This window comes from Kogia breviceps, chromosome 10 (assembly GCF_026419965.1).
Source record: "Kogia breviceps isolate mKogBre1 chromosome 10, mKogBre1 haplotype 1, whole genome shotgun sequence".
In the NCBI taxonomy this organism is placed as follows: Eukaryota; Metazoa; Chordata; class Mammalia; order Artiodactyla; family Physeteridae; genus Kogia; species Kogia breviceps.
Window position 1 is genome coordinate 48,862,667 of NC_081319.1, and position 27,789 is coordinate 48,890,455.

Sequence of the window (27,789 nt, forward strand, 5' to 3'; positions counted from 1 at the left end):
ATCCTCCTCTATTGTTGGCTGGGAATGTGGACACAATGGCTGGTACACTGGTAGCCATCTGGGACCACGAGGTAACTTTAAGGATGGAAGCCACATGCCTAGAAAGATAGGAGCTGGTATCCTGATCATCCATGAAGCTGCTGTTCCAGAACTTGATGGCCCACACCTGGTCTTCTTTTATGTGAGATAGGAACATACTTCCAGCATGTTTAAACCATGTTATTTTGGATTTTTCTATTATACGGAGCCAAATATTCTTCTGATAAGGTGGGTTCTGAATAGACGTAATATTGGAGAGGATTTCATTTTTTCCAAATCTGCCATTTCTTAGAAGAAAGTTTTCCTGAAGATCCTTTTAAAAATGCCCCCTGCTTATTAATCCATTTGGTGTCTTCAGAAGGTAGTACTTATACCTCTATTGAGATTTGTTTTAATTTTTTAGGTATTTTTTCAATTCTAGAAGAATCACATCAAATAAAGCACACAATGATCCAGACTAGACTTTGAGACGAAACAGATGTTTGGCAGCAGGCCCGGATGTCACAGCCTCAGATTTCAGGGCAGAGCTGGCCATATCTCGTTATATCCACTTTAGTTGGATGTTACACAGAATGAACGGACATGATCTCAGGGTCGGGTGGCCTTGCTGGTGGATAGCTGCCAAGTGGTTTGATAGTATAGACAGAGCTCTAACTAAGCACTCCCATTAATTCTATTACTAAGCAAAATACCCTGATGAATAGACAGACTTTAAGGACCAGAGGTAAAGAACAGTGGACTGTACAACTCCTGATTGAACGGGAGACAGAATTTACGAATTGGCCATTTTTCTTCCTCTTAGTTTTGTATCTTTGATTCCTTTGAGTTACTCAAGGCCTTTTCCTGGCTGAAGGAAACAGGTGGAGCAACACAAGAGAAGCGTACTTAATCAGCATTAGTGATCTGGCAGGTCTTGTTAAGCCAGGAAGCATCTGAATTAAAAATCTTGGGATTTCTCACTGGACCATGTCCTAAGTGTCAGGCTCATCAATGCTCTTTGTTGCAAACAAAGCTCTTTCTTTCCAGACCTAGAATTTGGGATCTCTTTTGGCTTAGCAATTCACACTCTCCCAGAGGTAACTTTATTTTAAAAGTAATTTGCATATGCTTCATTGTTACAAAAGACATACATGCTCACTGTAGAACATGAAAATTCAGACAAGTAAAAACAAAACAAAATGCAAAGCAAAAACATTGACAATCCTACCCAGTTAAATACAACCAATTTTATCCCCTTGGTGTGTATGTTTTTAGACCCCCTTCTATACTGTGTGTTGGGTGTGTGTGTGTATGAATTTTAACCACAGGGGAGTAATATAAATCTTAACAAGTACAAAAGCAGCAATTAATGAAATAGGAAGCAAAAACCAGTACACTTGATTGGTATAGCCAAAGGCTTATTCTTGAAAAGACCAATAAAATAGATCTTTGTTGGTCTCATCTAGAGAAAAAAAAGAAAAACACACAAATGAACAATATTTGAGATAGGAACAGGGACATAACTAGACAGATGGAGGGGATCAAAAACTAAGAGAACACAATGTTTGTAAATGTGTAAGGATGCTACCAAAAGGCTTCTGGGAAAATGCTTCATGACTGGCTGACACATGAGGAAGCAGTCTACTAAAAATGAGGAATAAGCCGCATTTAATTTGGGCACATTCATCCTAAGACGAAGGTCCCAGGTGTGGCCCTGGTTAGCTGGGTGATGCACAGAGAAGGTGGCGACCATGGAATGGAGGCCAAAGACTAGGAACAGTTCGGACACATTGAGTGGGTTCTTTATGTGCAATTAGATGAACCTGCATGGGCTCTTTAAATGCTCATGTTGTATTACACCGAAAATCCATCTTTAACAGCCTAAAAAGGCTCAAGTTCTTCAGTAGCAAAAGAAATTACAGACTGAACTCCCAAATCATTTGTAGCCTTTTTTTTATTCCAAACACGTACTTTTGTAAACCTGCATTTCCCCAACAGTGCAAGTGAATTAGAAGTGACTGCACAGACTTGAATACATGTGACTTTGTGAAGAGGAACACCCCTCCCACTGAAATTCCTCAACGGAAACGTACATGGATGCATCAATCAAGTTCTGGAAGTGAAGTTAGCGTGGGTGCCTGCCATGCAATTAATCACACTCTTAAAGCTTTTAAACTTACTCTGCCGGTCACACCGTGCACATTAGAATTTGAAAAAACCTTAACACAGTCTGAAATCTAGATCATTGTGCTACAAAGCATTGCATCACGTGGGACATTTGTTCATTATCCCCCTCACATGCTGAAAATCAGAAGACATTCTAGAAGGTTCATTTTGGCCCTACTCCCTCTGTATCCTAACCCTTCAGCCATTCTTTGCTTCAGAACATATTCTCCACTGTGTATATTCTTGCTCTATACAGCAAAACAACACATGGACTAAAACTCTACATACTTAGGGCATTTCTAAGGGACACTCGTTTTCTGCCTTTTATGTGCTAAAAGGCCATTTCCCCCAAATACCAATCCTTTGCTTTGCCTCTACATTTTGGGAAGTCTGAATTAGCTGCAGGTTTCATCAGGTGTAGGTTTTACACGTAATCCAAGTGTAACTGCGTTGCCCTGCCATGATGCCTTATCCAAAAATAAAAGTAGAATAACCTTTTTTAAAAATGACATTGCTACGGTTCCACAGGTAGCATATCAGCACCCATCACAACCACCTAAGGGATCTGCTACACATCCACATTGAAAACAGGTCCCTGATGTTTCCAGGAGGCCCGCTGGTTTTGCTTTGAACCTCCTTGCCTCTGGCTCCAGGGCTGAAGGCTGCATATGATTTGGTGAAGGAGGACTTTCCATCGGATTTTTCTACAAAGCTTACCCAACTTCAGAATGCTGATGGAAGTTGCCTGAAGAATTGACTGAGAAAGCTTCAGTGACCTCAGTAGCAAGTGATTCTGGCTGTGTGCCTGTCAGTCACCATAAAGCCACTGGACCCACTCACTCCTGCCAGTGTCCCCTCGTTCCTGAACCTCATGGCCTCTTCTTTGCGACAGGTCCAGGGCTCACTTAGGCGATGTTCCAAACTCCTGAGTCCCATGTAAACTGAGCATAAGTGAATCATTTTTGAAAAGGGGGCATTATTTCACTTAATTTCTACAAAGGTCCTTTTTTCATATTTAAAAAGCACCTCAATCCTTCTAACAGTTGATTATAACCCTAGTGAATAGACAGCCAAAAAGTTGAAGCAGACTTAAATAATGCTGTGCAAGAGAACATCAGATAGCATTCCACAGTGAACCCACAGAAGCAGGAAAGATGGAAATTGGAAGGCACTGTGGAATTTTAAAAGAACCTTCTGAAGAAGGAACAAAGACGCACCAACCCATCCTGTCTGCTTCCCCCGAGAGCCTACTGAGGGCTTCTGAACTGGATGCAGCTGGTGAACTGGCCAAGCTGAGAGCGCTGACAACCTGCTCAACTTCCCTGTCTCTGGGCTAAATGGTCAGCTCCCCAGTCCCTGCTGCCCTGCCTACTCAGCATCAGGAGATAAGCAGATGTACCATCCTCCCCAAACAGGTTCCAGAGTGGCTGCCAGTATCTCCTCCAGCGGAGGCCAAGCGTGATTTTCTTCAAAACTGCCCCATTTAGTCTTAGTAATCTCCTGGGTGTGTGACCACTCGTGTGTCTACCACTCAGAACCACCCAGAAGCACATGGATCTCAGCTCTGAGACTGGCTACGGAGCCTGCCCCTCCCCTGGTGAGGCTTTCCCCTCTGGCTGGCAGAACCGCGTGCCCGCCAGTTATCCTGCTACACTGTCTCCCATGCGTCTGCACCCCTTGCAGGAGGCTGGCTGTGGCTATTCGTGCATTTGGCCAAAGCCGCTGATGGAGCTGTCCCAGGCCTACCACCTAAGAATCCTAAATGATTTATTAAAGGACAACATGAAACAACAAGCAGAAGTCCACCTAAGGAAGGCTGCAGATGAGGTCCTGTAAAGGAATTCACTCTCTGAGTGCCACTGTGGGAAGATCTGCCTCCCCTGGGGCAAAATGTGGGGTGGTGTTCACTGGGGAACCCCCCTCACTTAGCACAGGGCCTGACGCACAGAAGGGGCCCCATACATATCTGTCAGAGGTGAACTCTGAGTGAGAACTGGAAGGGGAGCATGATGCATTCTGTATCTTCCTGTGTCAGAGTTAACTGCGTAAGAAATGAAAAGACACGTGTGCTCCCTGCCAGGTTTGCAACCGCCCAACACCCTCATAATTTTGCCAAAACTTTAGATATCTTTGCAAGCATTAGCCAACTATGTGTCTGGAAAAACCTGTCTCCCCTAAAGTTGAGTTCTGTGTCTTTTCAACAATACTCAGGCCCCCGCACATCTTAGCTCCCAGTCAACAAGGCCCTATGAGAAAGACGCCTGGTCTTGTTTCTTGTTTCATTCTCATCTGATGCCATCTGTTTGTACCCGGGACTTGAGCAGGCTGTGATAAGTGACTAAGGACTCTGTCAGACCCTGCTCTTAGGCACGTTTTCCCCTGTACCAGATGGTTTTCCAGCAGCGGTAACAGCAGCCAGGGCTGCTCATGGTTATTGAATGTTCACTACAGGCCAGGCATGGTGTTGAGCTTGCTACATCCATCACCACCTTGCCCTTTCAGAGAATCACACTGCACTCAAACCTGGACAGCACTGTGCGTCTGGTAATAAACACTGTCAAATAGAGAGCTTGGATAATGAAGGCCATAACTCAGCGTTCACCTGTACAGGGGATAGGCGAGGACGTCAGTGCTATGCCCAGATCCCTTTGCATCATTCCTTTTGCATTATTTCTGTGAGCTTCCCAGGTCGGGGGTGAGGCCTTCTTTCTGAGGACTGCTCCTGAGCTACTGGGGCTATTTTGCTGGCAGGAAGTGAAAGCAGAAAGTTTACATCTCCCCTGGGTACAAGACTATGAAAGCTCAGCTACCTTGCCCTGGGATGGGACAACTCCGAGGCATAACTTACCCTCCAGAGCCCCCCTGCAGGATCAGGCTGAAGACCCCCTGCACGGGACCTGCCCTGAAATGGCTCCCTTACCTGTCTTCCTCCCCTTCTGTGTCCTGCTTCCCTCGTGTCCTTACTGGTGTGCCCTGGGGATACTTCCTTAGTAAGTTACTGCATGAAAATCCTTGTCTCAGGGTCCACTTCTTAAGAACTCCACCTAAGACATGATTAAAAAAAATAAGGACAGGTTGAATGGTCATCTCTGGGAAGGACACTGCAATTACCATTAGCTGGGACAGCAAGAGTGACGGGGACAATGGAGACCTCTGGACTCAAATTAACATGAAAAGATAACACATCACAGCACTCAGACACAAGTCTCTGCTTGGTGGGCACCAATTCAGTCCCGGTGGTACACGGACTCTGATGCACGATGTCCAGGATGAGATGCCATTCTGAGGTTTACCAGTGATGAAATGGCATTGCTCCAAGCTTTCATGTCTTAATTTAAGTGAAAGGAGGGTGAAATGTCTGCTCTATAAGGTGATGCAGAACAGACCTCAAGAATCAGGTTTTTCCATCCAAATTCCTGCTGGGAATCTTCCAATGAACGGTACAGATGAAAAAACTCTCTTGGTTCTTTAGCACATTATTCCACACTTGACTCCAGGCAACAGAGATGTGAGATGCCTTCGGGCTCAGCCCCAAACCACAGCTGATATACAGCACCACCCGCTGGGTGGATTCATCACATGAGGTTTCTTCATATGATTTCATGTGAGAGTCTTCTTTAACAGCAAGTTCCAAAGTACAATAAGATCTTTATCCTTTAACATTTGTATGAATATACAAGTATTTCCAAGGTTTCAGGCCAGATATCAGTGCTTGAGTGAACTATATAACCATTTAATAGAAATAATAAAACATCGATACAAATATAAAGACATAATCAGTATAAAAGGCTTATATTTATAAAAATACTTTTAGGTAACAGTTTTCCCCTGAGGGTTGACCACGCATGTTGCATCCATAAATATCGCCTGGCTCTGCAGCCGGCTTTCCAAAGTTCCGAGTTCAGCTGGAAAAGGAAGTGGTGGTGGTTCCAGTCAGGTGACCTGGCCAAAGTGACTGCCTCAGGGTGGCACCTGGGCTTGAGAGAACGAGGACGAGAACAGCATCGTGGGGCCTCCGAAAAATCTGGAGAAGATTCTTTCTTCCAAATATGGAAGATACAAAGATCAGGAAGACAGGCGAACCACTGGGCCACATGACCGGGGTGGGATGGGGTGGCAGGTCACTGGTTTTTCTGGACCCAGTCCCAACTGTCTTCATTCTCTTTACGGTTCTTCTCAGCTTCAATAATTTCTTTGTACCTTCTGCGAAAGAAGCCCATCTGAAAGGCAGAAAGAGGACAGGCCAGGTTAGAGATGCTGGGGAATCAATCGTTTTGATTCCCAAGCCACCTGGACCCGGAGGAGGCATGATCTATGCTCACAACTCCTCAGATTGGGCTGATTTAGAAAAAGCATTATGTGGAACCACTTTTCAAAATGCAAGGACTTCCTGCAAGCTTTCTTATGATAAGTTGTTTGTTCCTTGTAATGTGCTTCTGGTGGGGTGTTTCCCAAACTGTATGCTGGGGAAAACTAGTTATTGAGCTATTCATAGGTTGTTTGGGAGTAAGTAAAACAGATTCCAAGGTCAAATAAGTTTGGAAACGATACCCTCTTTAAGAGATTCGTAATGTAATGTACAGTAGAACAGTAAAGGATCAAATCAACCTTTTAGGAAAGGATTAAGAAAGTCAGGGACTTGACATTTCCCAATCTTATCTGGCTTTTGATAAATCTATTAATATCCTGAGAGATTAACTATGGTAGAATAATTTGATAAGTACTGCTCTCATACAATAGGAGTTTTAAAGTATCTGCAGGTCTGCATCCTATTTTGCTGTCCTCTAGATCTTTCGCCCAAATCTGTGACCCTCGCGAGCTGCCGAGCTGCCGTGCACACAGCTGGCAGTGTGTACCCCCCTAAAACTGGTAACTCCTCCTGAGCCACAATGGCAGTTTCCTTTAGCTTAGTTCTGAAAAGACCCTTCCTTCCGATGTCTATGGCTTTTCATACAGGGTAAGGTGAATTTCCATTTCTTTTCACATAGTCAGCACAGGCACTACTGCCATATAAAAGTAACTTTTTGTAGCCCAAAGCTGACCTTTTCTCCCAAGCTCAGGAAGATCTGGTATCTCTTGTCCTGTGCTCCCCAGCATTAGTGGCCTCTGTTTCTGAGATCAGACATCCTCCTGCATCTACCCTTAAACATGACTGACTGGAGTTGGTGTACAAATACCCCAGCTCCCTCTCTCCTTGGGTGCGAAACCCTGAGGCTCATGCTCCGCGTGGAACTTTCCCGCAGTGGTAACCAGCTTGATAACACATCCTTTATTAGCTTCCTTCCCTGCCCTCTCTTCCCTGGTCCCCTATCACTGTTTCCTGAGATTATCTTCCAAATAAATGACTTGCCCTCAAATCCTTGTTTCGATCCTCTTGAATAGGGGAATTGAAAAAGACATGCACACTTGGCTTGCTGCTGGGAGGCTGTGCTGCAGGTCTATGGTACCACACTGTCACTGGTGTATAATTTCCATAGTCATATTTGAAAACCCCTGAGACTAATAATCTCTGCAATCTGCTGCCAATGGGGGATGCGCATACAAAACCTGCCCTAAACAAATCCTCAAGCAAATCCAGGCTTGTGGGCACATCTAACTCCTTTGTGCATCTTTCCTCACACTCCTTCACCATGAACCAAGCATCCAGTCTCACTGCACCATCTTCCTACTCCTCAAAAAGGAGCTTACTGGCCCAGGTGAAAATGAGAACTGTCAAGAGAGCTGCCAAGACAGCGCTGGTCACCTCCACCCACACTGCCAAGGGAGTCCCGAGAGTTCCCTTTGAGAGCAGTCTGACTGCTGGGAGGGAGTGGAAGCTTCCACAGAACAGCTGGCAAGGGTCTTGTGCTCTGAGCTTCGATCCTCAAGGCCCGTTTCACAGACAGACATTGAGTTCCCTGGATATGTCCTCCCAGCATCAGACCACATCTGTCAGAACCTCACTTTATCACACCCCCATATACTTTTCTCTCATTAAATCTCTACCACCTTCTCCCTTCTGCAAGGGATGTGGAAAGGAGGCTTGGCTTGAATGTTCTGGGTAATTAGAAAAAGGTCGTTGTTGTCAGCCTCAAAGCATACCCACAGGAAGCCAGGAAAGCAACCCAAGACTTCACAGAAATGCCTAACTCAGAAGTTACTGCTTGAAATCTCATTCTTGAAAGATAAAGATGTGGTTGACAGGGCGAATGTGTCATGTGCACCTTCTGAGCTGAGGAGAACATAATCAGAAAGAAGGCTGGATATAACATGAGAATAAGATTCTTTAGTACATGACTCTATCTGCGGATAGTGTGATGTTTCAGTGATCTCGTTACTCACTTTAACTCTAGAGAAGTAACATATCTCTACTGTGGCACCAATCAAGCAGAGCTGTCTGCTCTCTTATCATCTTTCACATTTGTCTCAGGACTCCTACGGATTTGTGCTTTTTATCCCCAGAGCTCAGCATCTCACTGCTACTTACTGCCAGTGATAAGTTGCAAAAATGCCCCTGTTTCCATGCCCTGTACCGTGGCTTTGCAGCAAGTCCTATCAGGAGACAGAGTCTATTTTCCACACCCTGAATCTGAGTCGTGACTTGCTATGACAGTTGGGTGCATGGGAGGTGATGCCCTGTCAGTTCCACACTTAGGCTTCAAAGGCCTTGCACACTTCCACTTGCTTTCTCAGAATCCTGCCTGGCTTCCGAGTGAACGACTTTGGTCTTGCTGCTGAAATATGAGTCCACTAGCTGAGGTCCTCCTAGACCCGCCAACCCCCAACTGCTTGCAGGTGTAGGTTTGAGCCCTGCTGAGACAGGAGGACCACCCTGTTAAGCTCAGTCCCACCCTCAGAACTGCGACCTATGCAGATGGTGGTTGTTTTTAAGTCCCTAAACTTTGGTTTGTTACATAGCAAGAGTTAACTGATACAGAGCTCCGTATTTTTTTGCCTGACTTACTGAATGAATCAACACCCACGGGAAGGGTGGCAGAGGGGCAGCCTGATAGGGCTCTAGATGGAAAGAGCATCACTGTGCCCTGTCCTACTGAACAGACTTTTCTTGTTCATCCCTAAGGAGGAAGAGAGTCGGCTCACCTTCTCACAGCTATGCTGGCATAAGGGTTTGATGCAGCGTGTGCAATCTAGCAAGGACGTAGAGTGCCTGGCCCAACTCTCACAGGAGGCTCTCCTGTGCTCATGTTTATGTGTGTCATACTTGTTACCAACAAAGTGATGGCATATCATCTCCTGTAGGCATCCAAAAGCAAGCTCTTTTGTCTCAAGTGGTATGGTGTCAGCATTAGCCTTTTTTTTTTAAAATTTAATTGATTAATTTGGTTGCACCGCGTCTTAGTTGTGGCAGGTGGGCTCCTTAGTTGTGGCTCACTGGCTCCTTAGTTGTGGCATGCAAACTCTTAGTTGCGGCATACACGTGGGATCTAGTTCCCTGACCAGGGATCAAACCCAGGCTCCCTACATTGGTAGCTCAGAGTCTTAACCACTGTACCACCAGGGAAGTCCCTCATCATTAGTCTTGAAAAGTCTACCCCTGCTGGCAGTAACCATAGAGCTTCTCTTAGAAACAGCTTTGCAAACTCTCCACCCCACACCAGTATGGCAGGGTATCCAGAGCCCTGTTCCCAACATAACCTGTGTGTAGTCTCATCTTTAGATGGAAGTTTGGAGCTGCCACTGGTGTCTGTCCTTCTTCTTTGGAGCCCATGACCATTTCTTAAAACACAGATCACTCTCATGTCTAGGGAGTGCTGGGTACAGTAGCGCAGGCTGTGCACTGCATATAAGGGGGGAGGGTGCCACTCATATCAGAGACGTGTAAACTTATTACAACTATTTTCCAGCAGATGGCAGTCGGGTGTCTTTTTCTAACAAAATCAGTAGATTTTCTGAATTTTCTGACAGATGGAAGTAAAGCTTCTGGAGGAAGGGGCACTGTTTACTTGTGTGCACAAAGATGCCACATACTCTAGAGGTGGTTCCGTCAAATTAATATTGTTTCTTACGTGATCAAACTAACTCTATTTCAGAAAAACAGAATATCACCTTTGTGCTGTTGTTTAGAGCCCGGTTTTGGCTTTTGATATAGAACCCAAAGCCCAGGCTCTGAGTTTACCAAGCCAGGGTTCCCCAAACAACTGTGTCATGCCAGACCTGCCCAGTGCCACAGGACCTACTCAGAAGGATTGGACAGGAGAGGTGCCGCATGGGGAGCCTGGAGTTCTGAGTACTGCTCACGCTTGGCCACAGGGCAGGTCATTTCCTGGCTCTGAACCCCAGTGTCTTTGTCTCTGCCCAAGACATCGATGGCATTCTCAGACCACTTCTAGCCCTGAAACACAATGAAAGCTTTTGATGTTGGTCCCCAAAGCAAACTCGGGACTGCAGCCTATGGGCCATACAGCTGTGTATCCAGTCCTCACACGCAGGAGGCACAGGGCACAGAGTACTTGCCTGGTATCATTTTTTCTCAAAGAGTTTTTGGAAAATTAAATTTCCAATTTTTATATTAAAGTATGGATATGTTATAAAGTATAAAGAAGTCTGAAACTCTTAAATACTAAGATAACTCAAGACTTCAAAGACATTTCTCTCCTGCAGCAGGCCTACACTCTCACCGTCACTAGTGCTCGTGGTTACTTTGGGGAAAACCTTGGAGAGATGCTGGGCAAACCTACATTTTCCCAGCCAGCTGAGCCCACACTGAGGGTGCTGGGAAATGAGCCGTGATGAGTTAAGCTGGACCCTCAGCAGCCCCTCACTCAATTCCAGTCCAGCAGAGTATGTGTTTTCCTCCACCTTTTCTGGATCCTTCCAGGGCTTGCTTTGCCACTTGAGGGGCAAAAGGCTCTGTTTATAACTGCTGTCTGTAGCAGAGGGAACACTCATGGAAACCCTATAGGAAGGGAGACTCCAGCCAAACTTGGCTCCCCTGGAAGCTGAGGGAGCAGGGGTTTTCTGGCTTCTTGTCTGTGCCGCTCCTGAGGGGGACCTGCGGCCCCACAGGGCAGCTCCCTCAGCCCTCCTGACAGATTCACACAACTTTCTGATATAAACGTGTATCAAAAAAGCTGCCAGAAAACTCCTAGGGGAAGAGCAGGTTTCCCCTGAATGGCCCTTAAAATTAGGAAGATTCTGAGAGGGGCCTGGGGCCCAGGAAAAAGTGAGAATGACTGGGTTCTGGGGTCCACAGCCTACAGCACCAGCCTCCTCCTTCCCAGCCCAGTTCTGGGTGAGTGAAGGGCGGCTGCACAACCCCACGGTCTCTGGTCTCTGGGCAGATGCCCACCCCCTCCTCCCTGGCTTTTGGACTGCCTCCTGGGCAGCTATTCCAAGGGCCTTGGACACACTCCTTCTTTGGACTAACTCAGAGCCTCATGTTTATGGCTCCTTTCAAGTTCCTTGACTATTTACATAGCACGTCTCTGTCTCGAGATGTCAACAGTGCAACATCAGCCCAATATTTACTTCCAAACATAAATAAGTCCCCAGTGAGTGTCTCTGGCACATGGTCTTAATTGAGACAGTGCGAAGGGTGTGTGTGTGTGTGCACGTATGTCTGTGAGTTTTCATTTTCTCTGCAGGAGAAACAAGGATGGGTTCTCACAGCCCAGCTAGAGGGCAGGTGATAACCCCAATGACCCCTGGATGGGCTGCCAAACCTACCCATCCGCTGGGCCATTTCACAGATTTATTTTTCCAAGTATTTCTGCTTGAGGTCAGCAGGAATGCTCTTAAATGAAAAACAGGAGCCCCAAAACCAGCTCTGGAGCAGCAGGCTCTTGGAACAGGCCAGGCTGACAGAGGGTTCGAGACAGTCCTTCTGAAGGATGGTGGCAAACCCACTGCACAGCCCACCTCTATACCACTTGTGAGAAGGCAGAGCTGGCAGGTCCTGGGCCTTTTGGGAAGAGGCTGGTCATGGGGCTGGCCAGGCCATGGCACTGCCCTTTGCTCCAGGCTATCTCACTGGCAAAAGGGGCCAACAGGAGAGAAGGGAAAGGTTCCTGGGCTGGAAGCAGTAGAGGAGGATGCAGAGTTTTCTCCTTCACTGAGTGGTGGCCTGTGTGTTTTGGCAAACTGTACAAGGGAGCGAGGAGAGGGGGAGAGAGGGGAGAGAGAAGCCTGGGGCCCTAAATGAGGCTTTTCCTCTTGAAGGAAAAACATCCCAGCATCTCCACTCTCTCAGCACTTGACTCAAAGGCTGGCTTGATGAGTTGAAGGCACTTTTTAAAGGTGCAAGTCACATATACCCTCTGAATAATGAAATTCCGCCTATAAACAGGCCTTTACGATTGTCTTGAAGAGGCACAGGGCCCAGGCCATTTCAAACCCAAACAGGAGCCAAATGAAAGGAGAGGGGACTCATTTGGATTTTTCTCCCTTAAAAGAGTTTCCTATTTCAAAGTTTTCTTCCTGCACGGTGGCTTGGCAGGCTACTGTAATCCTCGCACAGAAAGTTTAAATTATGGCTCCCAGTGTCTGCTAACAGCTCGGCTCTGGGAAGGCTGATTAGGATCCATTTCAGAATGTGAAGAAGGGTCTGGTTAGCTCGGGGCCCTTGTTGTGGATTTTGCACCGGAGCCAGGACCTGCTGCGGCCAAGCATGAGACAGCGCCTGATGTGCCACCGGCCGACCCTCTGGAAGGCCCCGGAGGAGAGAAGGAGGCTGAGCATTAGGCAGGGAGCCTGGAGTTCAGCTCTGGAGAAGGTATTTGCTGACCCTATAAGGGGTTTCTGTTTCAGATAAACAGGGGATGATGGGCATGTTGGTAGAACCACGGTGACATGTAGGAGGTGTGGCACAGGCTCTTTGCCTGGCCAAGTGCTGCTTACCCTTCAGGATGTGCTTGGCTCAGCCTTGCTCACTTAACTGCTTTCCCCAGTCTTTATGACGGAGTGAGGGCTCTGCTGCTTATTACCTCTGTCCCTTCACCCCGAGCCGGCCACTTCGCAGGGATCTGTTTGCTGAGTGAAGGCACCGGCCAGCTCACAAGTGTAAAGCATGCTAACTCGCAGGCCTGCACGGCACAGAAAATCCATCCGCACTGGGCCAGTCGCCTTGTTCTGTTTTTGATACCATGCCACCATCCTTGTACATTTTGGGGAACAACCATTTTGGGCTCATGAGCTCAAGGCAATGGCAAGCAACCATAGGTAGCAGTGTCAGGTGCTACACCAAAGGGAACTTCAAGAGATGTGGCTCTAGAAAGGAAAGAGGACTTGAACATTGCCCACCTGTCTTCAAAGGCTCTACTGAAGTGTTTACTCATCAGCAGTGGCAACCGGGTACCATGCAGTAACTTTCCCCTTGAAAGGACTGGAGGGAATGATATGTGAAATACGGTAATAAGCCAGAAGCAGTTAGACCTCCCATCTAATTCAAATATTAGGCCCATTAATCAATGGATTTCTGTGCACTGAATTGTCAATATTAGACCTCTATACATAATGCATGTTTCTTAGGTTATAGACATAGGAATCCAAGTTGACAAGAGGTCTGTAGCTGACTCACAGAAACAGAGAACAGACTTGTGGTTGCCAATGGGGAGGGGGATGGAGGAGAGATGGATTGGGAGTTTGGGATTAGCAGATGTAAACTATTATATATAGGATGAATAAACAAGGTCCTACTGTGTAGCACAGGGAACTATATTCAGATAGATCATAATGGAAAAGAATATGAAAAAGAGTGTATATATGTGTATAACTGAATCATTTTGCTGTACAGCAGAAATTAATAGAACATTGTAAATCAACTATACTTCAGTAAAATAAATAAAAAACAAAAGAGGTCTGCAGTTGAAGTTTTAGGAATATGTAGGTCTTCAGAATCTACATTTCATCTGCCCTTTTCAGTGTCCTATAAAGTCATTTCATTTAGTTAGTCCTTCGGGAGAAAAATATTTTTCCTAAAGAAACTCCTCTGCTGAGCTCCTTACTGCACTGTCGCTGTGCCTGAACAGACTACCCACCCTGAATGTTGAGTGCGTTCATGAACCCTGCACCGAGGTTTACTTTTTTTTCCTCCAAGGAGCTCAATCATAATTTTATCTATGACACAATGGAAGAGAGATGAGGTTTCATCTACTTCAGAACAACAAAACTTCCAGTTAGGCTAATTGTCCTTTGCCATAGTGAGTTTTACAGAAAAGATTAAGATTTTGCCCATATTGCTGAATATCATGTATGTGATAGACAAAAGATGGCCACTAATTCTTCGCTACTCCTCCCACTGGGAGGCAGAGTCTCTTTCCTGTTCCTTGACTCTAGGCTGGCACGTGACTGCTTTGACCAACAGAGTACAGCAGGATGATGCCATGCCAGTTCTGGGCCAGCCTTTCAGAGGACTAGCAGCTCTCACCATGCTCTCCCAGAGCTGAAGCCACCATGTAAAACGTCAGCACACTCTCCTGGAAGGGCCACATGTAGAGGCCATGAATCTACATGGAGAGAGGGAGGGGCCTGGCAGACTCCAGCCTTCCAGCCATCTCCACCCAAGGTGCCAGACATGTGAATAAAATTGTCCTGTGAAGTGAAGCAGACCAGCCTAGCCACCAGGTGAATGCCCTTGTGTGACACCACTCAGTGTCACTTGGAGCAGAAGAATCATCCAGCCAAACCCTTCCTGAATTCCTGACCTCTACATTTGTTAGGCAGAAGGGAACACAATTTGGTGGCAATTTGTTGTGCGGCCATAGCTACCCAGTACCATATAAAAGACTGTAATTTAGGCAATAGCACCACTGACAACCGTGAAACCCTGCTGGAGCGAAAGCCTTTAGGGTATCTGCCTGGTTTCCTTCTAAGATTAGCCCCCATCCCCAGCTCTACCTGGCCTCCCCAAACCTCCACACTGCATCTGTCTCCTGCGCTGGCCGTAGCTGTCTGGATGTGGGAGACATGTGACCCAGCCCGGGCTGGTCAGATTCTCTCTCTGCCACCTCCTGGCCTCTTGCCACAGTTGTAGACATTTGACTTGAGCTGAGCCAGTCAGATTCTCTCTCCCAGGCTTGTAGGATTGGGACTCAGAGGGGGCTGATCAGTCTGTGTCTGTGGCTAGAAGTTTTGATGGCATCATTCACCAGCTTTCTCAGAGCTGTTCTAGACCCTTCCTTCCTCCAGCAGTTAAGATGACCTTGTCTGGTTAAGGCCCCTCGACCACCACCACTCTGCTTTCATGGTCAGTCCATGGCAGCGGGTGATGTCTGTCTTCTCAGGCCCTGGCTCTCTGGATCACACACAGCTGGGTGGCCTCAGGGTGCTGGCCACCCTGTGACACCCCCTCCTGACACACCACATTCTTTAAAGAAACATGGCAGAAGCAAAGTGAAGCAGATGGCAGTTGGAAGGAGGTGGGAGGGTGTGCTCAGGAGAGGGGACACTCCTGAGTAGCAGAGTCAAGTGGGGGGCCCAGAGGGAGGGGGTGGGACACAGCCACCCCGCTTCCCACTCTGTGTCCATGTCTGGTCCCGTGCACCCAAGCAGTGGAGGACGGTGTTCCCTCTCTTCTGAAATGTCCATACAAAGGCAGAAGGAAGTATCTCTCTCTCACACACACAACCCCACCCCCACCCCCAAAGCCCTTACTGTCTTCAGATCCCAAACACTGAGCTAGCTGGCTTTGTTCTCTACCCCGAGACCAGACATCTTGGCAGGAAGGAGCTGGAGTTGGAGAAAAGGGAGAATTAAGACTCTATCTGGCCACGTAGATTAAACAAACAACAAATGGGCAGGTTTTTCAAAAAAGGTAATGTCCGCTCCTGGTAAATATACAGGAAAATGGGCACTTTTGATACACTGCTTGTATAACCTTTCCAGAGGGCAACTCATAATATGTAATAAAAGGCTTAAAATATGCATTTCTTTTGACTCGGTAATTCTGTTTCTAGGGTTTCATCTTAAGGACATAATGAAGGATTTGTGCAAATATTTGGCTCCAAGCATATTCACAGTGGCACTGTTACAAGAAGTGTGAAACCAGAAGCCATGTGAATGAATCCCAACATCCGAGGACTGGGATCTGCCATACACCTGGCAGCCTGAGGACAGAGCTGGACAAGGGTTTTTAACAATAGGGAAAGACTTTCACAATTTTGCATTCAGGGAAAGCTAGGATGTAAAATAGTAAAAGGGATGTCCAAAAAGCATGGGAACCTGAGATAAACTTATTCTCAAGTAATATGCTCAATATATTTTTCTTCAACCTCCAATACTTTTTTCAGGTGAAGTCTAACTATCAGTCTGAAAAGATGTACAACAAAAACACTATTTTCCCTGTGTTTCTAGATTTCTCGGATACTCTGAAGTATATTTACTATACTTTTTTCAGATTGATAATTGAACTAATTGCTTTAACTTTAGAGGTCCTGCACCTGAAAATGTATTGGGTATTTTACTGGAGAATTTAACACACTATTCACAAATAAGTGGGTGCTATGAGAATGCCTGGTCTCTGTCTATTATGTAGGGAAAAAGTTGAAGAAGAGACAATGCTGGTCTCACCACGGTTATTTCTGGGATGGGGACTCCTGAGTATTTGACAACTTTTTTGCTTACTGACATTGTGTCTATGTTTGATCAATAAATACAAATTATTTTGGAATCCCAAAGAAACTAATTATTTGAATTTAAAGGATCCATCCATAGTCATGTAAGAGGCCGTTTCCACCTGCCTCTGAAACCTGGAACACTGGAAAAGCAGGGACTTGGTGTCAGGAAGTCCCAGCTGTGGTCCCTGGTGCTGCTGTAGGAGCTGGGGACACGGTGGAAACAAGAACAGACAGGACCCAACTCACGTGGCACACTACCATCCCGTGGAAGAGACAGACCTTCCTCAGATAATGACTCTGAAACCATTACTGATGAATACAGAGGCCCTAAAGTCAAGGATGCCAGGTGTCTGAGAGAAGAGCGCAGGGCAAAGAAACCATCCTAGAATTGGGGGTGAGGATACCCCTTTCTTCTTGAGAAAGTGATAAGAGGCAAGATGTGAAGGTTGAGCAGGTGCTCCCTTGTGAAGGAGGCAGGGCAAATCTACCCCCTGGGGCACCTAAGAATGAACCCCCATGGGGCTGAGAGAAGTTCTGATGAAGCTACCCAGGCAGCACTCCAGACATACAGCCCATCACCATTACTAGAGTCTTCTGGGCAGAAATCTTTTCCATATTCCACATGGGAAAAGAACAAAGAATGGCTCTGTAGTTTCTTTTTTTGTTTTTGTGCCAAGTAAAGGAGTTAACCATCCCGTTCCAGTCCCAGCTGTTACTCCCCAAGCTTGTGCGTTGGAGTGAGGCTCCCACCACCCTGTGTTAGGACTGGTGGCAACTCTGCTAGGGAAGGCAGGAGAAGAGGGGTAAGATTTTGGGGTTCCCTCTAAAGCCAGTCCTCTGATGTGAATGGCCTCAGGAGGAGCCTAGACTCCATTCACTGCCTGGAGGGGACCCTGCCCTCCTTTCATTGTACCTGCACTGGGAAGGAAGTTCCACCAGGAAACCTTTTCCAACGATGAGCTCTAGCCCTGCTGAGGCAGGAGAGCTGGGTGTCTGGTTGGGGACTCCCTGGGGATCTGCGCTCTCCACTCACCTTCCAGAGCAGCACAGCCAGCAGCAGGAAGATGAGGATTCCCACCAGCAAGCTGATGGCAATGATCCACCCCACGACGTAGCCTCGGGGCTCCAGATTGTGCAACGCCTCGAAGACCACCTGGGAGGCAAAGCAGAAGTGAGATGGTTCCCAAACGGAAGCACCCACCACATGAGGGGACCCAGCCTGGGCTTGACATTGGGACTGAACTGGAGAGATGTGTCCAGACTGCTGTTACTCTAAAATGGGCTCTGTTGAGTGCTTTCCTGGGTGTATACGGATGGATTTTTCACAGGGACCTGAAAAGGCACTTGAAATCGCAGTCCCAGTTCTTGAAAGGGCTGTAATGACAACAGGCCTGATTTAAGTATCACGAAGTGAACATAAGGGTGGTGAAAAACTGAGAGGATGCACTATGTTCTTGATTCAGAACAGACAATAACAGGCTCTGTTTTATTATGATTTTGAAACAAAGGGCATGGGCGTGTGCTCCAGGTAAGACAGTACTTCCTTATGAGTGTTCTGTGCACTGTGTAACTTAGTGTGATTACTCAATTAATGCCAGTTTCCCCAGTAGACTGTAGACCTCAAGGGCTGGGCACAGTTTGCCTTAGGTCTCATGGCGATGCCCAGCACACTAAAAGCACTCACTTGAGGAGCGGAGCCCTGGTCTCCAATGGGAGCCATAGGTCCTCAGAGCCCATGTCTCTGTGGGGCAAGTTTTCCCAACTTTGATGGAATCTCAGTGGTGTGCTGGCTCACATCAATGGTGCCAATGGTGTGCACCTCTTCCCAGCTCCACATCTAAGGATGTTACAATGCTATTTTGAAATGGTCCATCACAAGAGTATTTATGTCACCTAAAGTGGCGCACAAATCAGGGCGCCCCACCCTCCTGCCAGAGAAGTGATAGCTTAACACGTGCTAGCTCAACGCTGACTGTACTATTTGGCTCTATTTTCACCCCACTGGTCACTGTGGAGTTTATTTTTGTAGAATTCAAAGCATCCATTGTGTCCTCTACAGACAATCCCCTAACACCCCACCGTCCCGTTCAAGCTCCTCTTTGCTGAAGAGACAGAAATCTCAGCTCCGGGCAGCCACTGTCTCCCTTGGCTGCAGACAGGCTGGCCCAGCCACAGGGCTTTGTCCAAGCTAGGCCGTGTGCTTGGAATGCCCAGTCCCTCCTTGGAGAAGGCCTATGTAAACCTGGCTCAACCCTGAAAGCCAGCTGACTTTTTGCCTGGCAGCAAGCCTGGCTGGTTATGGGAGCACCCCTTGCTCAAGCCTCAACGGTGACTGGTCACAGAACTGAGTTGATACTAGCGCTATTTATGTTACCTTTTAAGGGCCTGGCTTCCCTCTCTGTAACATTTCTTGAATGCTCCTCTGTGTCAGGCTCTGTGCTTTTCTTGCAATCTCTTGTCTAACTCACACAATCACCCCAGGAGGTCTTTAGCACCTATTTTACACAGCAGGACATGGAGGCCCAGAGAGGACAAGGGATTTGCTCTGGGCCATGTAGCTTAAAATGCAGAGTCAGGATTTGAACTCAGGTCTAGCCAACCCCAAACTCCCAATCTAAGCTGGTCACTAGCACACCATAGAGTACCTGGCTGACAGTGGCTCTTTTAAAGATTATCTGCCAATTAAATGGATCATTTACTGTCTCTTCCCTGGTGATAAGGAAAGCAAACACAATCACCTTTGTCTCAACCGTCTTCATTCCCACAGCTGGGGTGGGGGGTGTGCTGGGGGAGGGGAGGATGGTCATCCATGAGGCAGATCCTGAATCCAAAACATTATCTCTAGGGAAATCAGAGCAGAAACCATTCCTTCCTATGTTGGGACAGATCAAAGAAAACTGCCTACAGAACACAGTAGTCACTTCTGGGAATGGAAATAAGGCCTCTTTTCAGCACATACTCACTAGCTGTGTGACCTTGGACAGGGTACTTTTATCTCTCTGAGCCTCAGTTCTCTCCTCTATAAAACAGGGGTAGAACAGCACCTCCCCCAGAGAACTGAAGGGGCTAACGCATGCAGAGCGATTGGCAGAGCCCACCCCTGACACATGGCGGGTGCTCCCGTCAGCATAATTAGCACTGCTGGCAGGGAGATTTCTTTTGAGGTTGTGCATGGTTGGCTGGCACCCTTTATAATTTTAAAAAACTAGTTGTTGAAGTCTAATATACATAGAGAACAGTCTACGTAACCTAAGTGCACAGCTCACTGCATTTTCACCAACTGAATGCGAAATGCATCTGTGTAGCCAGCACCCAGATCGAGATGCAGGATGGGACCAGCTGCTGAGAAGCCCCCTTCACACTCTCTTCTAGTCACAGCCCCCATGAAGGGTAATCGATGTCCTGACGGCCAAGAGCCTAGATGAGCATCACTGCTTTTGTCCACGCTCTACCTGAAAGGACTTCTTTCTTCCACATTAGGTTTGGGAGATTCCTCCAGGCTGGAGCATGGCATTCTCATTGCTGTGTGAATACACCTCAATTTATTTATCCATTCTACCCGGTTTGGGGCTATTACAAACAGGGATTTTCAGACATGAGGCGATCCTGAAGGAGGAATATGTGAGGGTGAGAGGTGGTGGGACAGAAATGGGCTGTGAAGTCTGTCATCTTAAGCCTACTCTTTTCCATCTGGTTCAAATTAGAGATTTCTGTCTTTAAAAACAGATAGATTCATGTCTTTGAGTTACTGCCCCTAAAAGCTGTGGATCAAATCACCTCTCACATTCAGAATCTCTTGTGGTGTCTTGCACAGGTCAACTATGAAGCACCGTGGCTGAGAGGGGCACACTTTAGCAACCAAGACAAACTTCTCAGTTTCCTCCTCTGTGAAATGGGGAAGTAAGATAGTGTCTGAAAGTTCCTGGTCTCTGGTCACAGTGAAAATCTGCTGAACCTTCCTGTTGACAATGAGACAGGCTGTGGGCTCCGTGGGGTCAGCTGTAAAGTCCAGCACCTTGGATCACCCCAAGAGCCGCACAGGGACGCTGCCTGCCCGCAGTGTCTGAAATGAGTATCCTGGCAAAGCTACCTTGGAGGTTTGGTTTTGTAGATACAGAGACAGTGAAGAGTATCCACTACAGTTTAGTCTGGCAAATTCCACAAGAATGCCCTGGCACTTCCCCGGAATGTGTGCTTAATCTTGTATTATTTTTAGTGATGCCGTTCATCATCTTGGACGTGTGCTTTATGCTTTGGCAAAGCTGGTTCCTGCACATTGCGACTCTAATAAACTCATTAAGTGGAAGGATCTGAGCAGCCTGAAGTTCTAAGAAGTCACATCTTAGATAAAAACCCAAAGGAACAGCAGCATGGACCACAGAGAGAGGTAGAAAGCACCGATAATACAGTCTGGTCGCCACCACTAAAGAGCAGGATGATCTTGGTGAAGCCCTTATATCTCTTTATTTTAATTCAAAAATTAAAAAAAAATTTTTGAATCAGCCCATGGTATTTTTTCATGTCTTTTTAAAATTGAAGTATAGTTGATTTACAATATTATATTAGTTTCAGGTATACAGCATGGTGATTCTGTATTTTTACAGATTATACTCCATTAAAAGTTACTACAAGATAATGGCTGTAACTCCCTGTGCTACACAATAAATCTTTCTTGCTTATCTATTTTATACATAGTAGTTTGTATCTCTTAATCCCATCCCCGGTACCTCTTTAAATATCTTTTCTCCACCTCCCCAGTTACTGCTCCAGTTCAAGCCTGAGCTTCTGTCACCAACACTATTTCAGAAGCTTTGAAGGAGCCTTCCTGCTGTTAGAGTTGTCTTCCTAAAGCACAGGCCTCATCATGCACTTCTCAGTTTATACTACAGATGGTTTCCCTTTATACCAAATATACATTTCAGGGTACCAGGCTCTTTACAATCTGGTCTCCTTCCTACCTTCCCAGCCCCTGGCAGGACCTGTACTCACATTCTAGCTGGTTAGAGTTATCTCCCTGTGGGACCTGTGGCCTCCTGCCTGTCTGCAGCCTGCTTTTGCCACCTTGGAAGACTCTTCCATTCCTGTCCAGTTGACAAACTCCAATACTGCTTATCTTATAAATGTTCATATCCTTTGACCCATTAATTCTGTACTTGGAAATTTACTCATAGGCAAGAAACATAAAGTACAGGAAAAGTTTTATATTCGAAGATGTTCACTGAAGAATTATTTATATTGGTACAGAACTAGGAATATCCTTAATGGAAAAGAATACAACAAAGAATATATATGCATAACTGAATTACTTTGCTGTACACCAGAAACTAACAAAACATTGTAAATCAACTCTACTTCAATAAAAAGTAGAAATGGGCTTCCCTGGTGGCGCAGTGGTTGAGAGTCCGCCTGCTGATGCAGGGGACACGGGTTCGTGCCCCGGTCTGGGAAGATCCCACATGCCGCGGAGCGGCTGGGCCCGTGAGCCATGGCCGCTGAGCCTGTGTGTCCGGAACCTGTGCTCCGCAACAGGAGAGGCCACAACAGTGAGAGGCCCGCGTACCGCAAAAAAAAAAAAAAAAAAAAAAAAAAAGGATCTGAGAATGCGGGTAGTTACAGAAAAAAAAGAATAGAAGAATGTTGAAATCAGACACAAAACTGATTAATACCTTACATGGCAATAAACTATAACCTTTGGGATTGTATTTTCTGCCAGACAGAAGTCATTTTCATCTTTACTGGCAAAAGGCATTTGTAACTTAGTTTTCTATAAGTTAATATGTAACGTCACAGAATATGGGCCCTAGGGAGTTAGGGAGGCCTATTAGAACAGTGTTGTTTTTCTCAAATTTTAATGTGTGTAAGAATCACATGAGGAACCTCGTCAAAATGCAGATTCTGAATCAGTGAGTCTGGATTGGGGCCTGAGCGTCCACATCACAGTTACGCTCACTGGTGATGCTGATGCTGCTGGTCCAAGGACCACACTTCGAGTAGAAAGGGGATAGAGAATGCTCCAGGCGTGAAAGGACACACAATCATCTTTTGCCTGATTTCCAAGTTTTACATACTTTAGAAAACATGATAATAAAATGGGAAAAATGATAAATGCTATAAAGTTATACAAAAAAAATCAATATCAATTTAGCATATAGAAGACTTCAGCTTTGCAGAAAAATGTAGGACATTTTTTAAGTAAACAGGTGTTTTTGGATACTATGGGTATTGTTTTCTCTTTTCTACTTTTAACTACTTTTTTGAAAAATTGAGCATTTTAAAGCCAAGTTAAAAAAAAATTAAAAGGAGAGACTCTGCTCCAACAACTTCTGTTCCAAGACTGACCTACTCTGCTCTTTCCAGCAGAGTTAATCATTCTCGGAGCTTTTGGAAACAGCAATTTTCAACTTCTCTTAGCAGAGAAAATCTGCACTAGCACCCCAATGTATACAACAGAAAAAACTGGAGATTCTCTGTTTATAAAGAAGGTGGGCAGCTCGAGCCCTGCCTGATCGGTCGCCCTTCCCAAGCCAGTCCCTTCTACCCCAGGCCCAGCAGCCCCAGAACCAACTCAAGGGAACCCACGGCTCCACAAAGCTTAGCTTTAAAACCACAGTGGAGCACTTCATCATCATCCCAGTCCTAAGTCCTCTTCACTCTGTAAGGTAATGATGTATCTTCCTGTCTATGAACTCCAGTAAGCTGTGAATTCTTACAGAACAAGGATTTGAATGCATGTTCTCCTGTCACCTAGACCAAGGTAGTGATTCATCATGTGATTCATGAAGGCACAGATTAATAAATTCAATGTTCTTTTTGCCATACCATTAGATGAAGTATGACTATGACTCAGTCTGCAATGAAGAGAGGATGAGATTTGAAGCTGGAGTGTCTGAGTGTGCTTCTCTTTTTTCTACTTCAAAAATGTATCTGCAAATGTTATTTCTTTGGGGAGAGTCCTGGCCATCCATCCACACATGCATCCATCTGCCCATCCACCCTGTCTGTCCATTTGTTTGTCTATTCATCTGTCTGTTCGTCCATCCATCCATCCATCTACCCATCCAACAAATGTGTACACAGGACCTACTATGTGCCAGGCACTGTAGGGATTCATTGATGAATAAAACAGGCAGTCTTTGCCCTCATGGAGCTTCCAGCTTGTAGAGAATACTGGCCAGTTAGACACATAAATGCAAAATTATAACTTTAGAAAGTGCCCCAAAGGAGAGGTTCATGGTTAGAAAAGACTCTAAGATAAGCATGGCAGTCAGAGAAAGAGTTTTCTGAGGGACTGCTTGAGCTAAGAATTAAAGGGTAAGCAGAAGTTAACTAGTCAAAGAGGGAAAGGAACAACATTTCAAAAAGGAATAGCACGTGCAAACCCCCTGTGACAGAAGAGAGCCTGGCAGAGGTGAAGTACTGCCAACAGACAGTAGGCATGGAGCAAATGGAATGAACGAGAAGTCACCGGAAAATGATCAAGATAAAGCTGGAGAGATGAGAAGGCCTGGAGACTGTGTTAAGAATTACATCCTTTATATTAAAGAAGCTTGTGGCTTCCATCTGAAAACTGGCCCCATCTAGCTTTTTGATGGCTGCACTAAATCAAACCAAACATGTAGTTATTTTGATCTTAATGTCTAATTCCAAAATAATCTAGTTTAATAGTTTACTTTCTTTTCATAAAGAAAAGCTGACATTCAAGCTTCTGACTCTCCTTCTCCATTCAGGTAGAGAGGAAATTGCTTCAAAAAGCAATGTAGAACCTCTTTTTTGTCTTTCTGAGGCACGGCTTTGAATATTCCTTATAAATAATCCCTGAGAATCATCAGATTCATTCATAAAATTACCTGAGAAAATTGTTGATAAGCATAGGAGGAATAAGGGATGCTTTAACTATGCCATTAAAAATACTGTGGAATTAAACCTAAAAAAAAAAAAAGAATTATATGCTTTACCTTAAGAGGCATGGGAGGTCAACGGAAGGTTCTAACTAGGGAGTGACATGGTTTGCATTTTGCAAAGAGCACTCTGGCTGCAAAACGCATCTAGATTAGAAGGGAGAACTTTATGTGGGGGTTCAAGGAAGGCCCGTTAAGAGGGCGGCAGGGGAAGTGGTTTCCTCAGCAGAGATCCACACTCCCAATATGAAAGGAGAAAAAAGACTGAGGCTGACGGGGAGCCTGCATGCTTCAGAGGGTGGTAGGAGGCTGAGAGATGGGGCAGCAGAAGTTCTGATCAACGAAGGGATAAATGATCACACAGCAGCAGACTGAAGCTGGAGGGCTCGTGTGTCGGATGTTAACTAATAAAACATAAGAGAATTGAGGAGCACAAGGATTTGCCTCAATAGAGTCCTTGAGGAGGACAGACATCCGGCAGGGGCGATGGCAGGCCCACACTTTGGGCATTCTGCCCGCTACTGTAAACTTGAACGCACCTGAGGCTGGCAAGCTGGCGTCAGGGAACCACCAGGAGCCAACTTCCAGTCTGAGGCAGCTGGTAAGCCTGAACCACAGCATTTGTTTCACTTGTATGTTTCTGCAAACTTTTATGTTCTGAACACTGTAAATATGCCCAATGTCAGAGCTGGAAATGCTCAGGTCTCCAAAAGGCCTGAGAACATGACCACAATGGGGTACAGCTGGCCCAGGCCTGGCTGGACGGAGGGCTTCCATGGCTGAGGGGACAGCTCAGCATCAGCAGCACCCGAATGGAGGTTCAACCCCAGGCCCCACTGCCTGAAGGTCAATTACAAGGGCAAGATGCTTTCCACAATTGACATCACACACAGGTCTCAAAGAGGGAAGGAATTTATATAAAATAAAAAGTGGGAAAAGACGAACATCTGGGACAATGAAATGGCATTTTCATCTGCTTCTAATTACATCTAGCAGCCAGTGGGGAAGGGGGCAGGGATAAAGGGTTGTGGGAGCTGGAGGAAATGTTCTCAGCAGAGCCATGTCTTAAATCACTCTCAGAACAGAGCCTTCAGAAAGCATCCCCGCTCAGGGGAGACCGAAGACTTATGGAGATGACATCAATGAACAGAAAATAAATTGCATTTGGCACGATGGACATTGTAAGTCTGTGCTGTGATAAACAAAGATGTCAAACTTGCCCCTGCCTGCTAGGTGCTGGGTTTCAGGAATTCCTTACTCCGTTAGAATTTGCAGAGGAATGAGCTGGGCTGGTGTTAATTCCTTTATTGTGAAGAACGGGTCACATTTGTTGAGAGCTTACCGTGTGCCAGATATGGTGCTAAGAGGTTTTATATCTATTACTCCTGAGAAACCTCATGACAGCTCTTTAAAGGGAGGAGGGGAACGCAGCTCCTTTACCGCAGGCTACGGAGGGCCCTCAATGAGTGCTAATTCTCTTGATGAGTAGCTGTGCATCTGGTTAGGGACCAGGCCACAACAGGAAAGAGTTCCAGAATCAACAGACCACTAAGTCAGAGCATGATGCGCTTCTGAGGTCACTGGAGCCAAGGGTCGCTCCAAAGATGAAGGGCCAGCTGTCACCGCCCATGGCTGCATTCCTACCATCTGCCGGAGTGGTGCTCCTGCTGTGTGAGGGCCGGGCAACAGGACAGCAGGGGCCCAAGGACTGGAGGATGAAGGGAGACTCGGGCTTGCAAACTGGCAGCGCTGCACCAGACCCGGCCCCTTCCACTGACAAGCTGTGGCATCTCAGGCTGGTAGGTCCCTTCACCTGGCGGTCTCAGTCTCCTCATCAGAAAATGGGAGTAATAATATCTCATTCACAGGGGTGATGTGAGAGTGATAGGCGATAATCACATCAAATGCCCAGCACATCACAAGAACTGAGCATATACGAATGAAAACAATAAAATCATTAAGCAACGGGACACAGAAGGGCTTGTCAAGCCAAGCCCCCAGTGTCTGCGTGGAGACCACTGCCATCTGTACCCTACACTACTGGTCATCCGCCCACATCCCTCGGGTCCCTGATCAGTTCCCTATGTCCAACCCCAGCTTTACGTGCGTTCACTTCTAAGTGGACGGCACTGTCAGAGGTCACCTGCCCCCAGGGTGCGTGGGGAGAGGAGGACCTGGGGCTCATTACCTCCTGGGCAGCCCCTGGCCAGTGACTGACACGTACAGGAGTGAGAAAGCCCAGCTCCCTCGCTTCAAGGCAGGATGAACCCTGAGGTGGTATTTGTGCTCCAGGGCTCCGCTAAGGCTGGGGCCCCTGGAATCTCATCCTTGGTCCGCTTGTTCTCTTCCCCTATCCTGTCTCCTCACTTCTTTTCCCGTCTCTCTGGGAGCATTTCCTTACTAAAATCCTTGCACCCACATCCTCATCTGAGGGTCTGCTTCTTGAGAATCTATCTTAAGACACCATCTGACTCCATCTGGAGCCCGACCTTCCCCTGTCCGCTTAGAAAATGCTTTCAATACTTGTTCAGGGGTCACTCCGTCCATGCAGCTTCTCCTAACCTCTTCAGCTCAGGCTTTCCCAGCACAAAACCACACTACTGTGTGTGTGTGTGTGCGTGTGCGTGTGCGTGTGTGTGCTTGAGCACGTGTGTCTGCACACGTGTGCAAGTGCAGTGTTCACCCCTTGAGGCTAAAAATTTTTTTCTTGTTCATGTTTACCGGGTGGTCCAGTTCATGTCTAGTGAAAGAATTTGAGGGACTGGACAGCAGCCTTGTCCTAAAATACAACCTTCCATAGCAGTGGTTTCCTTGGCTCCACAGAGCCTAGGGGTTTGGTGAGGGGATGCAGAGGCCCCCAAGGGAAAATGGAAATACAAGTTGGGGGAGTTCCAGGCATCCTACCTCTGACTCAACCAAAGCACATTTCAATTTAGAAATGGGTTGTGTCGTTCAAAAAAATGATAATGATAATCATGATGACAGCTGGAAATCATTGGTTTAGAGTAAACTTGATCACGACTCTTGAGGTTTTGAGGGAGGGAGAAGCTATTCTTCATTTGCTTCCTCCCACCCTTGGCCATCTCTTCATGCAATGGGAGCCACTATTAACTGACTGCCCACGTGTAGGCACCAGGCAAGGGGCTTTGCACCAA

At 46.4% G+C, this 27,789-nt stretch overlaps 1 protein-coding gene across 1 annotated transcript in view; it reads right to left on the bottom strand.

Annotated features, from left to right (window-relative positions):
• Positions 1 to 1,954: 1,954 nt before the first annotated feature.
• Positions 1,955 to 27,789, bottom strand: part of ITGA9 (integrin subunit alpha 9) — a 356,752-nt gene continuing 330,917 nt past the window's right edge. Inside the window, exons 27-28 of the mRNA XM_059077262.2 lie at positions 17,770 to 17,889; positions 1,955 to 6,404 (exon numbers count right to left, since the gene is read on the bottom strand). Coding sequence (XP_058933245.1) covers positions 6,306 to 6,404; positions 17,770 to 17,889 — 219 coding nt within the window. The 3' untranslated portion in view covers positions 1,955 to 6,305. The remainder of the gene's footprint in view (positions 6,405 to 17,769; positions 17,890 to 27,789) is intronic.